This window comes from Rhinolophus sinicus, linkage group LG12, assembly GCF_036562045.2.
Source record: "Rhinolophus sinicus isolate RSC01 linkage group LG12, ASM3656204v1, whole genome shotgun sequence".
Lineage (NCBI taxonomy): Eukaryota > Metazoa > Chordata > Mammalia > Chiroptera > Rhinolophidae > Rhinolophus > Rhinolophus sinicus.
The window spans coordinates 6350951-6372360 of NC_133761.1; the positions used below are offsets into that span (position 1 = coordinate 6350951).

The following is a 21410-nucleotide window of genomic DNA, read 5'->3' on the forward strand; positions in this document are numbered from 1 at the left end:
AATTCAGATTTGTACTATATGATATTCTCTGTCTAGAAATTTGTGTGGAGAAATTTGTCTTTGCTTAAAATGGCAATGTCAAAATATCACTTTTTTATATTATTTGTATTTAGTGGCTTTTGGTTGAAAAAAAGTATTATGATAATAATAAATGGAGTCATCAGCAAAGTATCTATCTATCTATCTATCTATCTATCTATCTATCTATCTATCTATCTATCTATCTATCTATCTTACTATGTAGTATATAGCTATTATATAGGTATGCAGAGGGTGCCAAAAAATGTTTACACATTTTAAGAAAGGAAAAAACTATCACAATTGTAATCCTCAATATATACTGACAACAAAAGATGAATACAAGTCCCATCTGACTTCTGCAATTACAGGAGGTGCTCAAAGTGGTTACCATCAGCCTCCAGACACTTCTGATTACGGTGAACTACTGCTTGAGCAACGCTGACCAAAGTGTCCACTTGCATACATTTTTTTGGCACCTCCGGTATATACATATATAAATGCAGATTGACTATTTCTACTCTGCTGTTTAAAGTCAACATGAAGGTGGACAGAGCAACTAATTTTTCAACTTCATTCAAAGCACTGAAGAGGTAAAAAGAGCACGGGCTTCGGAGGGACCCAGAGCTGAAATCGAATCCTGCTCCCACACTTACGTATTTCGTGAAGTTGCTTAATCTCTTTGCGTCTTGGTGGCTTTATCTATAAAATAGAGATCATACTTCCTACTTTTCAGGATTGTTCTGAGAATTATTAATAATGTGGTTTTCAGGAGGGGTGGCTTTAATCCCCTCCCCATTACGTCTGTATTAGTTATCTGTTTCTGCGTAACAATGTTAGCACAGACTTAGCAGTTTAAAACAGCACCCACTTATTATTTTACAGTGTCTGTGGATCAACAGTCTGGACACAGCTTAGTTGGGTCCCATGCAAAGCTGCAATCACTCTGTGAAATAGGCAAAGGAGCCATTAAAAAATATTTTTTAAGTATGAAAAAAAACACAAATACAGAAGACAGTGTAAAACAAATGTGTAATTAAATACATTATTATATGGCAAATGCCCTTGTAAGAACCAAACATGAAAAGAGACAGAACCTTGCCAGCCGTGCCGGGAACCCTCTAGCAGCCCCTCCCGTCACCCTCACCCTCCAGTAAGCACTAGCCTGCTTTTTAACGGCAATCACTCACTTCTGTACTTCTCTTTGGAGTTTATCACCAGTGTTTCTTCCTAAATGTTATAGTATAGCTCTGCCTGTTTTCTAAAAAAAATATGTCTTTTGGGTCTTTTTTAATGTATAGGTTTTCCCTCCAACTATCCTCCCACCTTTGAAGTTTGTTTCTTGTGGAAGTTGGATCGCCTGTCCTGTAGCTTTCCTCAATTGGAATTTTGCTGATCGCATCCCTGTGGTAAAAATCAGTGTCTCCCTCCGTCTTCTGTAGTTCCTGCCGATGGATAGTTGATCGTAGAGGCTTAATCAGTTGCAATTTTGAGGTTTTTTGGGCTACAACTATTTCATAGGTAGTGTCATATTTCTCATGAAGAGGCACAAATACCTTCTTGTGCTGTTAGCAGCCATTTCTGTTCAATGCTTAGATCCTTCATTTATTAGGGGTTGAAAACTGATGGTATTCCCATCTGATCACGTCTTCATTTAACTGTTGGGATATGTCTGTACGGACAACTTCTGCCTTCTGATTATACAGTGGTTCAGTTTTTACAGGAAGGATGCATGCTTGAGTCTGTTAATTTCATTTATTCATTTTCAAAACAAAGAGTTAGCTCCTTAGCATCTTTCGAAAATGACCAGGATACTATATACATATAGTGGAGTTATAAAGACTCCGTTTTTACAGCAGTGTTAGGTTTACAACAAAAATTGAGAAGAAAGTACAGAGATTTCCCATCCACCTCCTGTCCCCACACATGCTCAGCCTCCCCCAGGATCAATTTCACTTACCAGAATGGTATATTTTCTTTTTACTAAAAATGAACCTACATTGAAACATTATTACCCAAAGTCCATAGTTTATCGTAGGGTTCATTCTTGGTGTTGTTCATTCTATATGTTTGGGCACACTGATTCTCAAGTTTATATGGAGAAGCAAATTTTAATGATGGATGAAAATGAGGATTTAAAAAATCTACATTTAAGTGGACCCGCACACTTCAAACCCGCATTATTCAAGTGTCAGCTGTGTTTTTGATCCATGGTTGGGAATCTACCTATGCAGATACCGACTAAAGTTATAGGCGGATTTCCAACTTTGCCAGTGGTTTGGGCCCCAATGCCCCATCTTGTTCAAGGGTCAAGTGTGTCTATGTATATATCATATATCCTATTGGTTCTGTTTCTCTGGAAAACCCTGACTAATACAGCAGGTACTATAATCACCGTTTTATAGATAACTTTAGAGACGTTTGATAACGTTCCCCAGGACCCAGAGGGTAAGGAGGAGAATCTGTCAAACTCTGGCCTGTGTGACCTCACAGCCCTTCCGCTATTGACTGTGGCTGAGAAGCGTTCCAGGAAAGGGGTGTGACTGTGAAAATCAATCATTGCCTGAGTCACTCTTGGAAATACTAACGCAGGAAAAAGTTTTCCATGGGGCAAGAGATTAGATGAAGAGGAGCGTCTTTTAGGGACAACCGTGGCCTTTACCTTTTTCCTTGTATCTCAAATCTGGACCTTCAGGGACTGACATGAATGAGATGCAATATGAGAGAAATCTGGTCTGGTCCACTTTAGGACCTCTGCTTGTAGAGAAGCCTCTATAGCTGTAACTGGCGCATGGAAAGAGCTGCCATTTTGATGGAGCACCTACTATGTGCCAGATGCTTTATCTGCCTTATGTATAATCTGCACCACAGCCCTGCCAAGGATACTTCTGGTCTTAGCTGCCCCAACAGGCAAACGCATGTAATAATGCCTGGTGTGGGCCAGGCACCCTCCTGCATCCTGTAGCCATGCCATTGGCCATCTATGGCCTCCAAGTTTGCCGGCTTAACTGCCCCAGGTCAGGGAGTGACATATCCCTTCCTGCACATGCCACCTATGAGGATGAGTCACATGACCCCACCTACACATGGGGGGGGGAGAAGGTAAAGGCCACAGTTGTCCGAGGGTTCCATTTTCTCCACATCCTCACCAACACTTGGCAATATCTGTCATTTTTATCCTAGCTGGGACATACAGGGAAGCATGGGGATCTTTGGTGAGCTCTAGCCACACCGTCATTTTAAAGATGAAGCAGGCAAACCTCAGCTGGGGTGCGTGACTTGGGCACCCCAGATCATTAGGGCTTCTGTGCCATTTCTCCCACCCACTCCACCCTGCAATGCTTCCCCAAGTAAAATGTACTGTAGTTACTTCAAAGCAACTCAGATACAAAATGGTCAGCCCTTATTACAGGGGGTGCCAATCCCCTCCCCCCACCACCAAAAGGAATCCCAGACAATACAGCAGAGCAGACACCTGCTAACTTGGCAAACTCTGCATCAATGCCACAAATCCCTATCAGGCCCTGATGAAGGTCTGATCATGTATTTTTTTTTTTAATCTACCCTGCTGTGATGGCTGTATCCCCTCCATCTGTCCCATGCTGGGTGAAATCTGCTACAGCTGCAAGCTACACCTGCTAGAGAGCCAGACTTGTACCTTGGGGGTCGGGGGCGAGTTAGCAGGTGGATGCAAAAAGCTGGCAACCACTTTGCAAAATTTTCTTATCCTTTTGTAGACTTCACTCACGGAAATAAAAGCAAAGGAAATGAACTGCAGGGATGGGGGTGGGTGGAAACAAAGACTGGTGCATCCGGACTTAAATTTTCAATGCAAAATGTCATTTTGCATTTGCAGTGTGGGAAGAGATGGTGACCCACCCTCCACCCCAACCCAAATCGAAACAGCATGCTTTTCGTGTGGGTGAAACTCAAGTTCAGCTGCAAGCGATCTGCTGTGGGGGAGACAGCTGGAGCTCAGGGCCAGCAGCTCCATTTTTCTCTCCGTCTTTTTTTCAGTAAAAGGAAAAAAAATCTAGGACCCCTTTCCAGAACTTTCTACCTTCAGCATCTTCCTTGATTCTTCCCGGCTGACCACATCCTTTGAACACTAGAACAGCGCAGTGTGCGCCTGTTCTGGAGTCAGACTAGAGCTCGGGCTGGGCTCTGACCCTGCCGCTTAACTGCTGTGTCACTTTGGACAAGGTATTTCACCTCTCTACACCTTTACTTCCTCATCCATACAATGGGATAAAAATATTGCCCAAGTCGTGGCATTTTTATGAGTATTCAAACGAGTCCATGAGCCAAATACTGAAAGCTTAACCCAGTGCTAGATACATAGCAAGCTCTTCCAAAGTGGGAGCTGCCATTCTTACTGTTATTAGTATTAGCAGTACTGGTAACATTAGCAGTAGTGGAAGTCATTTTTCTGACTTCTGGGATCCTGGGACTTTTTCAGTTACTAGGTGAGACGGTAGGAAGAAGTGACAAGCAAGTGGGTTGAGGCTTGGCCGAGGCTGTGTCAGCTTAGCTGAATAAATACTTCTTCCACGATTTCACACAAGGCAGAGTGGTAGAAGGTCAACGTGGGTGTTGAAGTCAGACAGACTTAGGTTTGACCCGGCTGCTCTGTCATTTGCAGCTTTGTGCTATGGCGCCTATCACTCAGCCTAAGTTCGTATCTTGTGATTCTCTCTGGGAATATCACTTTATTGTCACGGAAAAAACCAAGCAAGAGAGAGTGAGCTGATACAGTGGCATGAAAACAGATTCACTATTAATACGGACTAATTTGATTTTCTTGATTCTGAGTCTGATTCCCCGCCATTTGATTTAAATAAAAATGAGAACATTTGAATAAGCAAAGGAGAAAAAGTTACTCGTTATCGTTCAACTCAAAGAGGGCACTGCCAACGTCCTGGTGTTTATCCAGAAAAACTATCTTGGTTGCAAGGTTGATGAGATATGAAAACAGGCCACCTAGAGAGAAAGACTTTGGACATGGAGGCAGCCACCATCTGGGGTCAATCGTGTGGATGTTGCCCAGTTGGAGCAGAGGGCTCCAGCAGATGACAGGCTCAGCCCCCCGCTATGATTTATTGTCAGGGCAGTGCCATCAGCTGTCACCCTGCAGGAAAGTCATCTCAGTCCCCGTCCGCAACGTGGAAGTCAAGATGACCACACAAGTTAGTTTTAAAGACCTTTTATCAAAAGGGAGGCAGGACATAAACTTAAATGTAATGTATCCAGTGTGTCAGTGTGCCCTCCTTCTCTCCTCTGCCCTCCCTCCCTCCCTCCTTCCCTCCCTCCCTCCCTCCCTCCCTCCCTTTTTTCAACTCTTGCCCATGTGTCAGTTCTGAGCTCCATGCAGCTCAGGGCTCACAATGTAATGAAGGAGGGCAACAAAGAGGCAGTAACATTTATAATCTAATTAACGAGGTTAACAAAGAGCAGTAAGATTGAGAGGCAGTCCCGCTAGCCATGGAACCCTGAAGAGGGTGTGACTCTCCCACCTCTGCCTGGGTTATAGAGAGCCAGACAGAGAACCTTCCCAGGTGTCCACTGTGTTCTGTGTAAGTGCTGTGTGGATTTAGACAAATACCCTAACCTCTCTGAAGTTCAGTTTTCTCATCAGTAAAAATGGAGAATATACAAGGATAAAAACTCTCTGTGGTCTCTTATTATGAAATGTGAGACAGGTTTGTAAATACTCTTGTGTAACCCTCAGGACACTACATTTTGTTTACCCATTCACCCATTGATAGACATTTGGGTTGTTTCCATTCTTTGGCTATGGTAAATAACGACGCTATGAAATTCATATACATGTCTTTGTGGGGACAAACGCCTTAAATTCTCCTGGATAGATACCTAAGAATGGAGCTGCTAGGTCATGTGGTAAATTTATAGTTGACATTTTAAGAAACTGCCAATTATTTTTTCCAAAGTAGCTTCGCCATTTTCTATTCCCATCATCAGCTTCCGAGGGTTCCGTTTTCTCCACATCCTCACCAACACTTGGCAGTTTCCGTCATTTTTATCCTAGCTGTGCCCTAATGGGATTGAAGTAGTACCCACAGTTGTCTGAATTTGCATTCCACTAGTGGCTCATGATTTTGAGCATCTTTCATGGGCTTCTTGCCGGACCCTTTATCGCCTCTGCGCTTAGAACCTTCTGTTCCACCTGACGTCAGTCACACACTTCCACAGTCAAACCCTGGACCTTGTCATTCCCTCCCTCATAATTTCAGTTTTGGACATTCTGCCCTTAACCATCACCATCTTTCTAGCTCACTACATCTCCATCTTCAACCATTTTTCAACATTCTTGGGATCCAATTCTATGATCCTGACAACTTTCCACTTTCTCTCAGCCTCCATCATGCCTTTCCCTTTGTGTTTCTTCACCTTAGATGCTATGGGCTGTCATTCCCTGCACCTCCCTCTGTGCATTGTGGTTTCCTGGTTAAACCACACCTCTGGTTGTATCCAACGCTACATCTATTATGCAACTTCACCCACACATTGAACATGGCTTGAGGAAACACACACACACGCACACGTACACGCACACACACACAGGCCTTTCTTTAAATTCATGACCACAAACTTCAAGGTGTGTTGGGTGGTACCTGGCAATCGACTTATCCAATCCGATGGACTCAGTCTCCCATTCTCCGGGTGATTATTTCATACCTTGTCCTTTCTCCTCAAACCTTCAGGATATGCTCTCCGAGTCTCCGTCTTAGCTGATGTCTGTGCTTCCTATTTCGCTGGGAAAATAGAAACAATTATGAAGACACAACTAGCCATTGGCACCATATCTACACACCCACAGGCATCTGCTCCTACTCTCATTCCTTCCTGTTCTATGGATGGAAAGTCCTCACCGCCATCTAAGGCCAACTCACTACTCATGCACTGCAACCACCCCCTCTAATCTATTCATGGAAATGACGCCAGGAATTGTCCTCTCTTCTACAGCAGCAGCGTGCCAACAGGCTGTCACCACCTGTCTCAACCAAGCCCTCTTTGGGGGCCACATCCCCATAGCTACTCCCATCCTCCATTTCTCTGCTCCCAGTAGCAGCAACAGTCCTTGGTAGATGTGCCTTCTGTACTCTTTTCGTCCCTAATTCTCCTCCTCCAAGTCTTTCTTGAACCCACCCCAATCAGGATTTCACCCCTACTGTCCACCATAACAGCTCTTGTAAAAGCTACAACGACCTTCAAGGTTGCTAGTCGGTGACAATTGTTAAGCCTCTTCCAACGTGACCTACAGCAGCATCTGAGGTCTCAGAATTAGTCCCTCTCTCTTCCGTAAAGCACTTTTCTCACATTTCCTCCTACCTCGCTGGTTTTATGTCTCCTTTGCTAATTTTTCCCCATTTGCCGACTTTTACGTTGTAGAGTGTCCTCAGGCTTAGTCCTTGGGCCTCTTCCCTGTCTAAACTCACTCCTGGAGTGGTCCCAGCCACACACATGCGTGTAAACACCCCTGGAAACCATGACCACCCCGGCGACACTCCAGCCTGGACCTCTGCTCCATGTTCATAAACCCAGTTGCTCTCTCAAAATTTCTACCGCATGTCCAGAATGTATCTCAAATTGAACACGGCCAAGGCGGAGCTCCTAATTCCTACCTTCTCTAAATCCACTGTCTTTACCATCTTCGTTAACAGAAATGACCTTTTTTTTCAGTTTTCCAATTAAAAATTCAGGAGTCATCCTTGACTCTTCTATTAGTTTGCTAGAGCTGCCGTAACACAGTGCCACAAATGGGGTGGCTTAAATGTCAGAAATTTATTTTCTCATAGTTCTGGAGGCTCGAAGTCTGAGATCAACGTATGGGGAGACTTGGCCGCTTGTGAGCGCCGTGAGAGGAGCTGTCCCTGGCTCATGGGTGGCGGTCTTTTCCCTGTGTCTTCACAGGGTCTTCCCTCTGTAGGTGTCTGTGTGTGTCACGTTGGGAACCACACCCTGTCTCCTTACAAGGTCCTCCATGATTATGTGCCTCCTACCTACCTCTTAGCGTTTCCTCTTTGCTCATCTGCCCATCATACCAGCCGTCTTTCTCTGTTCCTGTCACAGGCCAGGCACTCCCCAGTCTGAGCTTTTGCTTTTCTCTCTCCCTGGGAAAAATGTTCCCTTAGCTTCTCACATCACTGGCTCCTTCTCATGTTCAGGTTTCACCCCAAATGTGACCTACTCTGACTACCCAAAGTAGCCCTCCTCCAAACTCAATCGAATCACCCCATTTTTCTTTCATGACACCTACCAGCATCTGCATTGTTTACTTGCTCACTGTCTGCCTCCTTCTATGAGTATACAAGTGCCGGGATAGTCAAAACCTTTTCATTCTTGGTCACTACTCTGTCCCTAGCCTTAGGGTTTCAATACATGTTTGCAGAAAGGAAAAAATGAATAAATGGATTAATGGAACCCTCTAATGCCCACCCAGATTAGGGATTTTACATCAACTACGTCCTGCACTTGAAACAATAATTTGGGCGCACGCGCACACGTTCAGGGAGATGAGAGGAGCCAGAACAGGTAGAAGATTAGATTAAAAACAGAGTTTAGGATAGACAGTGTCAGGCCTCTTTGTTCATGTAACCAAAGCCTTGAAAATACTACTGAAATGGGAAGCCATGAATTCTAGAAGATTGTGTGGGGAAGGCCTGTCTCCGCCTTTGGACAAATGGTGCCCAGCTGAGCTGTGTGACAAGGAAGGTGAAATCGTTTTCAGCAGCTGCCACTGAACTTGAAAAGGGTTGACTGATATGACAAAATCTTTTCACAAAGAACATAAATCAAACAAGATGACTGACAGTGAAGTAAACATTTTAGAACCAGAGTAATTAGGAATATATTAGCAATTAAAATAAACTTATTATCATTAACAAAATTGGCAGTTACTTGCAATTTCCCCGGGGGCCTCATTTCAAGTTTATCCTTGCAGATTATATTAAGGCAGGATTAATGCTTAAGGCAGTTTTAATTTGTCTCAATTATGCCTGGTGTATGGATGGCCCTTGATAAATATTTGCTGATGGAAGGAAGGAAGGAAGGAAGGATGGAAGAAAGGAAGGAAGGAAGGAAGGAAGGAAGAAAAGGAAGGAAGGAGTTGAAATTCTAGAGGTGCTGGTAAACATGAGAGCTTGTTTACTTGCCATAAAGTTGCAATGAGGAAACTCTCCTGAAGGAAAATTAAAGGAAAGTACAATGGAATTATAGACACAGCATTAGTTACTCAACATAAAAATACTAAATTATATATAATAATGAAAATAATAAGAACCAAATAGCTTTCTAGGTCAATAGCAGACACAAAAGCAGTAAGAAGGCTATTTGGTTGTTACTGGAATTTCAAAACACCCTGTTCAAGATTTATTTCTACTGCTTATGGACACAAAAATGTTGTAGCCGTTTCCTCAGGAAGCACCACGTATCTCGTTATATTTCCAGGAGTCAAAGAAATGAGTCTACTTTGAATAATGACTCACATAAACAGACACACACCATGACTCTTTAAACTATCCTATTTGGTTTGAGTGAAACGAACTTGACTTTACTTGGAGCTGTCACACTGTGATTTATTGCCCAATTCCCCCTCCTGTTAGTGGACTGTAGCAATCGCAGCTCATTTGTACACCTGTCCTTCATGCCCCATGGGTGCTGTTTCTGAGAAACACAGTGACTGTGATGTTGATTTGAGGAAGGACACAGCATAACCAGCCCAGCCTGGCCCACGACAAATCATTAAGTAGAATTCCTGGTTCCCCTGATTTCTTAGCCAAGGCACTTCTCTGTTCCACCAAAGTGATGAAACAATCTGTTAAGACTGCTTCCAGAAGTAGCTCTTATCCTAGATTGTGGTGGAAAGGTCCCAAGACAAGAAAGTGTCTAGTGAACAGAAGAATGGGGCACCCTTCCTGGGTAGCCTTCTAGATCCCTTTCAAACATGGACACCACTGCGATGATCCTGCTTAAGCCATGAGATGTGGTCCTTGCATCCAGAACAGCCAGGCTCTTGGGGAGACTGGCTCACTGACTCATTTATTCAGTCAATTAATATATATTGGGCATCTATGGAGTGTTGGGAATTGTGATGAAAGCCAAGATTCGGAGATGAAAAACAAACTCCCTGCCCTTAACTAGCTCTCAGTCTTGAAAATGATGCAGTATAGAGTGCAGGTTTGGGCACAAAACACTGGATCCACTATCCTAGTAATACTGGGCTTCAGTTTCCATATCTGTAATGGTAGCATTGTCTACCTCCAAGGGTTAGAATTAATACACACTCCAAAGCACTTGAGTAGAGTACAGACGCAGTTCCATTGTTTGTTAACTTGTGTATTAATGAATCGAATACCCCAGTTTCATAGGCATTAAGTTTCCTAGGAAACATTCAAGGCCCATTTAACCGTTAGAGAGCTTAAGAATGAGGTAGAAAATTCAAGAACAAGTTTGTCTGAAGGTGAGGATAGAAGCTCAGAGCCAATATGGCAGCCACCTGGGTCACAATTGCTCTTGAGAATTTTCTAGAGTCCCGGACTATTTTCCTCTTCTGACCCACAGGCTGAGATCCTTTATACTGGACCTGACTTCATGCCTCTGTCAGATTAGAATCTACCTGGAATATGTCCTAGTACCAGCTTCCTGCCAGAAGCTAGATCCTTTCTAGCCTTGATGGAACCCCTTGCTGTCAAAATGCTCAAGTTCAAGCACAGGCCTGCTGCTCATGGCTGCCATCTCTTCCATGAGGAGTCAGACACCAGCACGCAGACCTCTCAGTGACACAGCTATAGATGACTGCCTGTATTGTCACCTTCATGTGGAAATGGGCAAGTTTTAACTCTGGAAGGTGGAATCATGAGTCCGATGCCACACAACCATAAATCTGTGGATATGAACTGGCTCTCCAACACCCAAGGCCATACTCTTCACCCCACACAGCCCTACTTACGAAAAACAGTGAAGTGATGGGAACTCGGCTTTTTGGCAGGAGCAGGGGATGTCACCCAAATGTATAGTTTGAGTGCTTTTGGGACTGTCCTTAGAACTCCAACTATTTCTCCCACTGTGGGGACATAGTGCCTGAAATCCCACCATTCCAGTTAGTTCCTTTGGCCTGGCCTCGAAGGTCTCCATTACCCTGATCTAATTTTTCGGGCTTACTGTTCAAAAATCCCCTCTATGCAGTGTCTACATTGTCACACCGATTGGTCCTTACTTCTAACTTACTTGGCTTTTCTGCCTCTCCATCTCAGTCTACGCTCTTCACCCGGCAAATCCTAATAACTACCCATGATCACCAATTATCAGGTGTCTGCTCAAAGATTACATTTCTTTGGTACTCAACATTGCTCTATGAATGTTCCTTAAAATGTAAACATAATACACATATCAAGATAAGAAGCATGCACTCCACACAGCTTACTATGACTGGGATGGGGGGGTAGTTTTTGTTTTTTATTTTAAATCTTTTATATATTGCTTTTTTAAAAAAATAGGGTAGACAGTAATGATTTTATAATAAGACATTAAAAATAAACAACTCTTGGGAGGTGTAATACATTAAAGCGCTAAGATCTGAACATCTGAGAACCAGTGAGGTTACTGATGTGCTTTCGAGTTCAGAACTGGGTTAATGCACGTGGCACACTTTTGCAGAAATGTCAGGGGAGTAGTGGGAGCTACAGGAGATACACTTCCTATACTTTACAATTAAGAAAGTGGTGGGTAGGGGAGGTTGAGGGAGGGAATAGTCGGTGGTGTTTCTAAAACTTTTTAGCAGAAAATTGACTGACTTTGGGCGGCGACTTTAAAGAGATGACCACTAACCTTTATACTGGGCCCGCTGTTTTTTTTTAAAAATGTCTCTCATTCACTCAGATGATCTCATTAAAGCGCTACAATGATCTTTGAGGTTATTATTATTATTCATCATCTTACGGGGGCGGGGGACAGGGAGGCTAAGGAAGTTTGAGGTCACATCGCTAGTAAATGGAGCAGGGGCCACATCCAGGTCTCCTGGCTCTGGAAGGTGTTAAATAAAATACAAAGAGAAAAAACAAAGGTGCAGGGACGCTCAGAGGCAGGCGTAGCAGGCAGTCCCATCAGGAAACAAGAACGCCCTGCGGCGACTCGCTTCAGTCTGGCCGGTTGGTTTGGCGACAGGGAAGCAGCCTGAGGAAGGTGGAGGTGCAGACGTAGACGAGGGCGAGGTCTGGGCTTGGGGGGCCCTGTCTCCTCCCCGCCGCCCCTGCACCGCGGAGTCTTACCTCCCGGCTCCCCCCGAGCGCAGGAAACGCGGCGCCGCCTGGTCCCGCGCGGCCTCCGTAGCGACGCCGTTGCCATGGCTCCCGAGAGCTGCGGTGGACGCGCGGAGACCTAACTGGGACGCGCGAGGGGCGTCCTGGAGGGTGTGAGTTCGGCTTCCGAGGGCCACGCACTGGACAGGCGCCATGGGCCGGAGTAAGCACCCCTCCCACCTCCTGCCCTCGATCGTCCCCCTTCCAGGCATCGTCCCAAGTCCCTTGGGACCCTCGGTGCGGCCCCAGACCACCGCCCCTGCCCTTCCCGCCGGAGGACCCGGCCCAACTCAGGGAAGCCTGTCCCTTGGCCCTCCTTCGACCCGCCTGGCAGCCTGGCCTTTGAGAGGCCCACGTTCCCCTTCTGTGAAAGTGGGGTGGGCGTGGGGGTGGGTGGGAAAGGCCCTGGGCTTCAGGAAAGGGGACAGTGGAAGTGCAGGGGTTTGGCACACCGGGATCCGGCCCGCGCGGCTCCTTGCTTGCTGTGTGGTCCTGGCCTGGTCAACTGCCTGGGAGCCTCAGCCTTCGGACTCACTCGGGAGGGTGGTGTCGCCTAGTGGTTAGAGACCTGCTGGGGGTGGGGGTGCTGGGAAACCTCCTCCACCTGCTACCTATGACTTGGAGCGCATGACTTCACCCCTTTGGTCCTAAGCGACCTCATCTCCAAAACGAAGGCAATAATAGTATTGCTTTACGGGCATAGTAAGTGTTGTAAAAGCATTCCTTTAAAAATACCAAGAGAATGTGCAAAGTGATGGGATGAACAGTTGTTTATATTAGATTGAGCCACTTATGTTAGGTCCTTGAACCCTTTTGATCCCAGCACCGTTTTGGACCTGCTCAAATGGCATTTGGTACAGTTCAACCTAACTGATCACGTGTACAAGTGTCATAATTAATGTTTTTTTAATTAAGAGACTCTGCTAGATGATGGTGTTTCTGCCTTGGAAGAGTTGACAGCCTGGCAGTGGAGAAGGCAGGTGATTTGTAAATGTGACCTCCCCCACCCCCCATAGCTTAACCAGGTACTGATATTTCCTCTCACCCTCTTTCATAAAGCAATAGACAAGAAAATTAGGCAGTCTTAAAAAATTAAATGAAAATTTTGTTTCGGTATTGTAACCCACCCATTTTACTCCCAGATATTACCAATGGAAAAATGAAAACCTTCATCCACACAAAGAGTTGTGTATGAATATTTATAGCACCTACTTTTATAGGAGCTATAAAACATGGAAACAACCCAAGTATTCTCCAACATCTGTTAATGGATTAACAAATTGTGGGCTCACTGATCTCTAGACACCGGTGTAGTTCCGTTTATTACCTGGCCCCCACGTGTCCCCACTCTAAAAAAAAAACAAAACATGCCTTGATAATGCTTTGTGTTTCTAGGTGTTCATGTCAGCTAACATACTGTGTCCAAACAGGCCTCAAAATGTTCTGGAATGCCCCTTTTCCCAGTGTGTCGTTCTTCAAGTAATGACCAATCAGTTCTTTCGGAAAGGATTGAAAGAATCATTGCCATGTACTCTTGCTATGCTGTTGCAGAGGCCTTCCCCTTGGGGATCCAGCCTTTCTTATAGTCGGTGGGGTGTCAGATAAAATACAGGACAAACAGTATTTTCATTTGCTAACTCTGGCAACCCCAGCTGCAAGTCCCAAAACGGGCTACGTTTAAGAAACTGGGCAAGAAATTGTGAATTTTTTTTATTAAGGTGGTTTTCAGAAAAGGGAAATATTCGAGACTTTCACAGCTCTACTTTCTTCTGTGACTCTCCATTTTCTTTTAATCAGTCCTAATTGTGTCTAATTATTGTTATTGTGCTGCATGAACTCCCTTGTGTGCGTGTGTGTGTAAACTGGTTATTTAGGCTGAGAGAGGTTCCCCTGCTCCTCTCCGTTTTCAACTAATAGTGGTTTTTTATCATCTGAATTCTCATGATTAGGAGATCGGGATCAACATAATTCCTTCCTATTATCTACACGCCCCTGAAAGCCAAGCTTTGACAATTGCACGGAAATGATCAATTCACACACGTAGTAGCATAATAGAAAGAGGTTGTTGTTGTTGTTGTTGTTAATTTTAAGGAAGTTGTACCGTGTTTCCCCAAAAATAAGACCTAACCGGAAAATAAGCCTTAGCATGGTTTTTAATAAGACATCCCCTGAAAATAAGCCCTAAACCATGTGTCCTCCAAAATAAGACTGGGTCTTATATTAAGTTTTGCTCCAAAAGATGCATTAGGGCTTATTTTCAGGAGATGTCTTATTAAAAGACATGCTAGGACTTATTTTCTGGTTAGGTCTTATTTTGGGGGTAGCAAGGGAGCATAGGAAGAGTGTTTGGTACCAGTAGGAACTTTGTCAACAGTTGGAGGAACCTGCAAGTCTCCAGGTTTGAACAAATCAGGAAAGCTTCTAAGTCTGTAGAGCTGGAGGAACCTGTGATAGGGTGTGAGATCCGGGAAGCCCTCCCTCTGTGGGCGGTGCAGACGCTGAGACAGCTGTCCCAGGCCAGAGATGAAGTGATGATGCTTAAGATGCTTTCAGGTCTTACGGTATTTGTCTTTCTCTGTCTGACTTATTTCACTTAACATAATGTTCTTCAGGTCCATCCATATTGTTGCAAATGGTAAGATTTCTTTTTTTCTTTATGGCTGCGTAATACTCCATTGTATAAATGTACCACAGTTTCTTAATCCAGTCATCTACCGATGGGCATTTCGGTTGTTTCCATGTCTTGGCTATTGTGTACAGTGCCACAATAAACATCAATAATGTTGTAAAGATTTTGTAGGGTATCCGATGGACACTTGTCTCGTTAGGGAGCCCACCTCAGGGAAGATGTAGATGCCTGATCACTGCACTGTACACCTGAAGCTGAAGAATAATCTATGTCAACCACAATTATATATATATATGTAGTTACAAGAAGCGGAGTACAGCATTAGGAATAGAGACAGTGGAAATGTAATGGCTGTGTGTGATGTCAGAGGGATAGTGGATGGGGGGGTTTGTCACTGTGTGAGGGATATAAATGATAAATGTCTAACTAGCTATTACATTGTTTTGTGCACCTGAAACTAATAAAAAAATTAAAAAAAGAAAAGATGCTTTCAGAATTCCCCTGAACACATTCAACTTAACCATGCCTCTAGGTTACGGCTCTGATGGAGTTCAAGTTAGGTTTCTATCTTCCATAGGGACGTCCCACTAAGCCTTCTGGGGCAACCGGGGATCCGGGAAAGAATATAAGTGGAGGGCCATGTATCAGGTCGTGATCAAACTGCCAAATAAAATACATTTTTCTCCCTAAAAGGGTACCTTCATAATAACCCAGGAGGCTATATTTAATATAAGTTTCTCAAACTCCTTGGGTTTTGTGCCAGAGCTGGTGGCTGGGGAGAGCTGGCTCCCTGGCCGCCCCTCCCTCCTCTTCCCATGCCTGGCTCTATCTTGGTCCCTCCCTCATGCCCATGTGTGAAGGTATATACTACCTATGCACCAAGCTCTCCACATTCCTGGAAACAGCTGCTCCTTGGACACTCCTGGGTGTAGGGAGGCTTACCTGATGGTAGAGGGTTTCTTCAGGAATGAGCCTTGGAGAGGCTGCCAGAGCGGGACTTGGAGCTGGGCTTGGGGCAACATGGGCAGGGGATTCCATTGCTCCCCTACCTGGGGCATGGTCTACAGGGACAGCCATGGGCTCTGGATGGGCAGGTCCTTCTGGCCCCATTGACTCCAGGTCTAATGATAGCAAGGCCTCCCAAAATCCCCCTCCCCCGTGGCTTTGTGTAGTTTACATCCTATATGCACCATTAGTCATTGAGGAAATTCCCCACCTGGTGAGTAATTCCCACATTTCAGTAAGTTAGCTGCAATAACATCGGGTGTGCCATCTCAGCCCCTTAAGCCATGTCGCATCCTTGCTGAGAGAATCCTTGTAGCTACCTTACACAGCGGCTTCTCTATTCTCAGCTGGGCTGTACCATTTATTCGTTATCCGTTGATTTGCTGTTAGGATCAACTTTGGTGGTGGGACTCTTGGAGAGTAATCTTGATGCCCTTTTTTATATAGGTCTGGTCCTCAGAAAGGTTTTTGGTTTTTTTTTCCTGAATAGAGCCCTGTATTTGAGCTGGTTTGCCTTCTAGCAGTGGCAGCCAGAGACAGTAGAATGCAGCAGGCAGTCAGGACCCCAGTGAGCCAGCGCCCTCCCTTCTGGGGCCACTTTGGCCTGCCCCTCCCCAGGACCTGCTTTGCAGCCATCTCTGCCTGTTGGTTGAGTCAAAGCTTATAGCAGTGGGGACATTCCCCGTGTGGTATTTGAATCTCTCACCCTCTACATTTCCCTCGTCTTCCTTCCAAAGAACTGTCATTGCAAGTTATCCAATCTCCTAACACGAGAAGTAGCAGAGGGTTCAGCCAACTGCACACAAATGATAAGGTTCATACATGTTTTCGCATTTTTTGATAAAGGCAAACTCCACTTGGAGGGTGTGGCACGGATGCGGGGCTGCTGAAGGTGCTGTGAAGAACTTGGCTTCAGCTCGAGGAGCGTGCACATGGAGGAAGCCCGAGACATCTCCAGAAGCTCTTATTTGCTCGTGCTGGGGACAGAGTAGCCCAGCGGTTAAAGGCACAGGGTCAGGCGCCAGGCTCGTGCATTTAAAAGGGGGCTCTAGCACGTCCTACCAAGACCTTAGGCAAATTTAAAAACTGTCTGGTCTCCACTTCTCATCTGACAAATGTAAATAGGTATTGTCCCTACGCATATGTTACTACATGCAAAGCGTTTAGGACAGCGCCTGGCACCTTGTAAACGGGCAGTGAATGAATATCATCTCTTGGGGTGGACATGCGAGAGCGCCACATTCCTAAAACGTGGGGGTTCAAGTGGATTAATAGTTTCCCAATAGCACTGGAGATGCAGGGTTTCTCCACTGTCGTTACCGCCTTGATTTTACTGCATCTTATGAAGGTGCTTTTTGTCTTGTTCTTGGCTCCAACTGTGGACCAGGGTGTTGTCTCCAGTCCCTTGGTGCCACCATCAGGCCAACCCAGTCCTGCGTATCACTGGGGAGGAGACTCATTACCGCTCCTCCTGTGAGAAGCTTCTTTCAGTTCTGCTGGAAACAGACCAAGTGGTGGTTGCTTTATACGATTGCAGTGTAGAATCTGGGGCCTTCCTCTCCTTTCTCTTCAACGTAATACCAGTTGAATGAACGTGTGGATGAGCCTTTCCTTATCGCTCGGTGGGAGGTGCTTTCATATTTGTGCCCTGTCAGCCCAACTCTGCCTCAGTAGCAAGTTGCTTGCTCTGCGTTTACTTTGTGGGTCTCATCCAGTTGGACGTGATACCACCACAATACCTCCATATCAACATTCTTGTAGTCATTACACATCAACTCTGTCTCCATCCATGCACCAAAATGTGTGTACACCCTGCACTGAAGAGACAACACATATGGTATCTTTCTTCCCTCTGACGCATCGTGGCGTCACAAATCGTCCAGCAGGGGGCAGCAGCCTCTGGTCGCTTTCCTTTTGAAACTCACTTTGGCCTGGAGAATGGGCCCTTAACTGCAAAGAAAAACCCAATGCGTCAGTAATGTGTTAACCTGCTGATGCGCCCAAGGACGGAAGTGTGATATGTGACAAATGTTCTTTCAGTCACAGAAGACCTCATTAGACGGAACGCTGAGCACAACGAGTGTGTAATTTTTTCCCTGGAGGAGCTCTCCTTGCATCAGCAAGAAATAGAAAAACTAGAACATATTGACAAATGGTGCCGGGAGTTAAAGATCCTCTACCTTCAAAACAATCTAATTGGGAAAATTGGTAAGTGGTCAGGACTTTAGTCTATGGTTTTGTGTGTGTGTGTGTTTGTTTTTTAACATTGTGGATGGGAGAACTTTGGAGAAGGCAGTGTTATTGTTAGAGGGAGACAGAATTACATGGGGAAGTGGACACAGCTTCGCTCAGCAGCTGCCACGTGGAAACAGGAGGAGTGTCCCCCACACTCAGAAGAGCATAGTGTGGTTTCATGGGAAGAGCAGGCGCAGGCCCTGACGTCAGGCGGACCGGGGTCTGAGCCCCCCCTCTACCACTTAGCACATGTGTCAAGTGAGGCCAGTCAGTGAGGTTGTCCAAGTCTTAGTGTTGCTATCTGTAAAATGGGGATAAGAGCTGACACACAGAAGCGGTATGAGGACGACAGGAAACGATGTGCATAGCACCTCACTCATGGCACGATGGCTGCTGCTGTTATTAATATTCATCTTGTCACGTACCCCAGGGTGCCCCAAACTAGCTGAATGAAAGGAGAACTGAACAGAGTTAGAGGAAGAGGCATGGCGTCAGGTTTGACGAAGCACAGTGAGCACAGTGAGCGCCAGCCCCTGTGGGTTCTGGCGCTGGAACCCAGAGGTCAGCTTTTAAGGTTATATTTTAACTATCCAAGCTGATGTGCAGGGGTTCTCAATAGGGGCATGTGGTAATGTCTGGAGACATTTTTGATTGCTGTGTGTGTGTGTGTATGTGTGTGTGTGTGTGTGTGTGTGTGTGTGTGTTAGGGCTACTAATAGCATGTAGTGTGCATGGGCCAGGGATGCTGCTGACCACCCTGCAATGCCCAGGACTCCCCACAGAAGGAAGAGTTACCCAGCCTCACATGTAGGGATTGCTGGGCTTGAGAAACCCTGGCGGTGTGGTTGCCTCTAGTTTGGTGGATCATTCAAAATTGGCCCTACGGTTGCAAAAAGCCTAAAATTTGCATCCTCTTTTCTGAAGATGTATTAGAGTTCTTTCTTCAGATAATTATTTTCGGCATCTTTTACTCTACCAGGAATTTGAAACTCTGGCACATTGTTCAATTAAAAGGCGGTTACAGACAACCACCAGCTTTCACGCATGGGGTCATTGAAGAGCCGGCCTCATTGTACTGATCTAAAAGAGTTCTCGCAATTTTCATCTCCACAGCTGGGCCCATCACAATGACTCATTAGTAGCATCACATTTCAGTCCTTTTCAGAGCTGTGAGGAGGCTTACATTTTTGCTTCCAAAGTATTCTTAAATTAAACACCCTTTTAAATTTTAATAATGGGATTTTTCAGTGCTACCCCACCCATAGGCATTTAGGCATTTATTTAGCTAGTATTCCTCTTGGATTGAGACTTAACTCATGTGCCATTGAAATAACACTTTGCAAAAACAGTTGCCCTCCCTGAAGTTCTGTTCCTCTCTGGGAGATGCAGATGGGCTACAAGGAAGGGGGTTGGGGGGTGGGGGGAAGGCTCTATTTAGTGTCGGTCCAGGTGTGAGCTGAGGACTCTCTGGGGTCCTGTGAAAGGGGGGCTCAGAGCCCATCCCACACCTACTGACCCAGTATCTGTGGAGGTGGGCTCGCAGAATCTGCATTTGTAATGACTTTGCCCTGAACCTCCAGCCTGGGCAAAGCTGACAGCCCCAGAGCTGCTCGAATTGGGGAGGGTTTGGCCCAGGACTCTGGTTATGGAAGAGCAGCTGCTTCCAGGATGGTTTGGGCTCCAATGCTCTGACTCCCTTCCTGCGGCTCAGAGGCTCTATAGCGTCTACTTACAGAGTCCTTTTCTCTTTCTGACCCACTTGGCCCATTTGTCCTTGAGGAGTTAATTTAGGGACATACTTCCTGAACAAAACTTACCTTTGTTTTTCCACTAGATGACTCTTTTAGCATTTAGACTGTTATTATACATATAACAAATGTGGGGAAGGAAAAGGTATTTGATTGAGGGCTGGCAATTTTAACCATGATAACTTCAGGTATTTTTGTTCAGAACACAGACGAGACACTCTTGTCATCACAATCCTTGGCACAAAGACCTCTACAAATCTGTTGACTCTCAAACATTCAGATGCTGCCTAGAGAACCTTTACTAACATCAGTATCACTTAGGATAATCTAACTGCTGAGAGACACTTGAGTAATTTTTTCTAAAATCCTCATTTTGAAAAATGAGTAAACTGAGGCTCGGAAAGGAAAACTTACTCTCAGGTCTGTGAGAGCAAGTACATGATATTTTATAAATTTTAAATGAAATGCAGTGATGATAAGGGTGATGATTGTAAATCATCATATTTGATCTTCATAATATCCCTGAGTAGAAGAAGCATTATTTAAGTGGGGCTGCCCAAACGCACATTCCTTAGCATGGCTTTTTACATTCATGTCGTCTCAGGAAGGACTATTCTTTCAAGGTCTAGTGTAATGATTTACTGCCAAGCTCTGGAGTCAAATTTTCTGCCTCTACCACTAAACCTTGAACAAGTGGCTTCATTCTTCGCACCTTGGTATTCTCACTTGTAAAAGGAAGACAGTAATAGAGTTTTTACCTCATAGGGTTGTTATGAGGATTAATGACATTATATATACAAAAGGCTTAGAAAATCACGTGGCGTACAAAGAGCATTCAGTGACGTTAGCTATGGTAGCATGAGCTGTTTTTAAAGGGCCCCATCCAACAGTAATTCCTTGACTTACTCACACTGTCGTTTTGCCTTTATGGGCTTTCATATTTATTAAAAATGATAACCCTGTGTCAGGATGCTGTGGGCTTCGAGTCAAGGAGAAGCCAACTCAAAGTGGCTTCCCAGGAAGGAAACCAATATCTTACCCACCTATTAGTCTAGAGATAGGACAAGCTTCATCTCTTGGTTGGTTGATTCATTTGGTCTGTTCCACCAGCCACAATGGGCTTCATCTTAGAGCTGGTCCCCTTCTGGTTGCAAGAGGACTGGGTATCAATAGGGACAACACTTCCTTCCTTTTTAACATCCAGCAGGGAAAAAAGAGAAAGGAAATCCCCAAACCAAACATGGGATTGAGATCTTGCCTTTTCATCTGGTTGGGAGCATTTGATGTGCATGCCCTCTCCTGCTTCACAAGGGCTGGGTGACCTAAGACTGTGTTGCTGAGCTGTCACGAGCAAGGGACATGGGATTGCCATGCACTGGCGCAGCGTGGTTAAGCCTTACCCCTGGAGTTGGGGCTGAAGTGGCTTCTATTAGGAAGGATGGAGGGAGAAATGGATGT

At 45.1% G+C, this 21410-nt stretch overlaps 1 protein-coding gene and 1 long non-coding RNA gene across 5 annotated transcripts in view; one reads left to right on the forward strand and one right to left on the reverse strand.

Annotated features, from left to right (window-relative positions):
- The window catches only part of LOC141567821 (uncharacterized), a 36528-nt gene extending 24149 nt beyond the window's left edge, over positions 1–12379 (reverse strand). Inside the window, exons 1-2 of the long non-coding RNA XR_012490664.1 lie at positions 12306–12379; positions 6651–6791 (exon numbers count right to left, since the gene is read on the reverse strand). This is a non-coding gene — a long non-coding RNA (uncharacterized LOC141567821). The remainder of the gene's footprint in view (positions 1–6650; positions 6792–12305) is intronic.
- Positions 12377–21410, forward strand: part of DNAAF11 (dynein axonemal assembly factor 11) — a 48579-nt gene continuing 39545 nt past the window's right edge. For 3 of the 4 annotated variants that reach the window (XM_019724001.2, XM_074316400.1, XM_074316398.1), the window contains exons 1-2: positions 12377–12498; positions 18010–18177. In XM_019724001.2, the coding sequence (XP_019579560.2) occupies positions 12489–12498; positions 18010–18177 (178 nt within the window). In that variant the 5' untranslated portion in view covers positions 12377–12488. The remainder of the gene's footprint in view (positions 12499–18009; positions 18178–21410) is intronic. The other variant, XM_074316399.1, reaches the window with a different exon arrangement.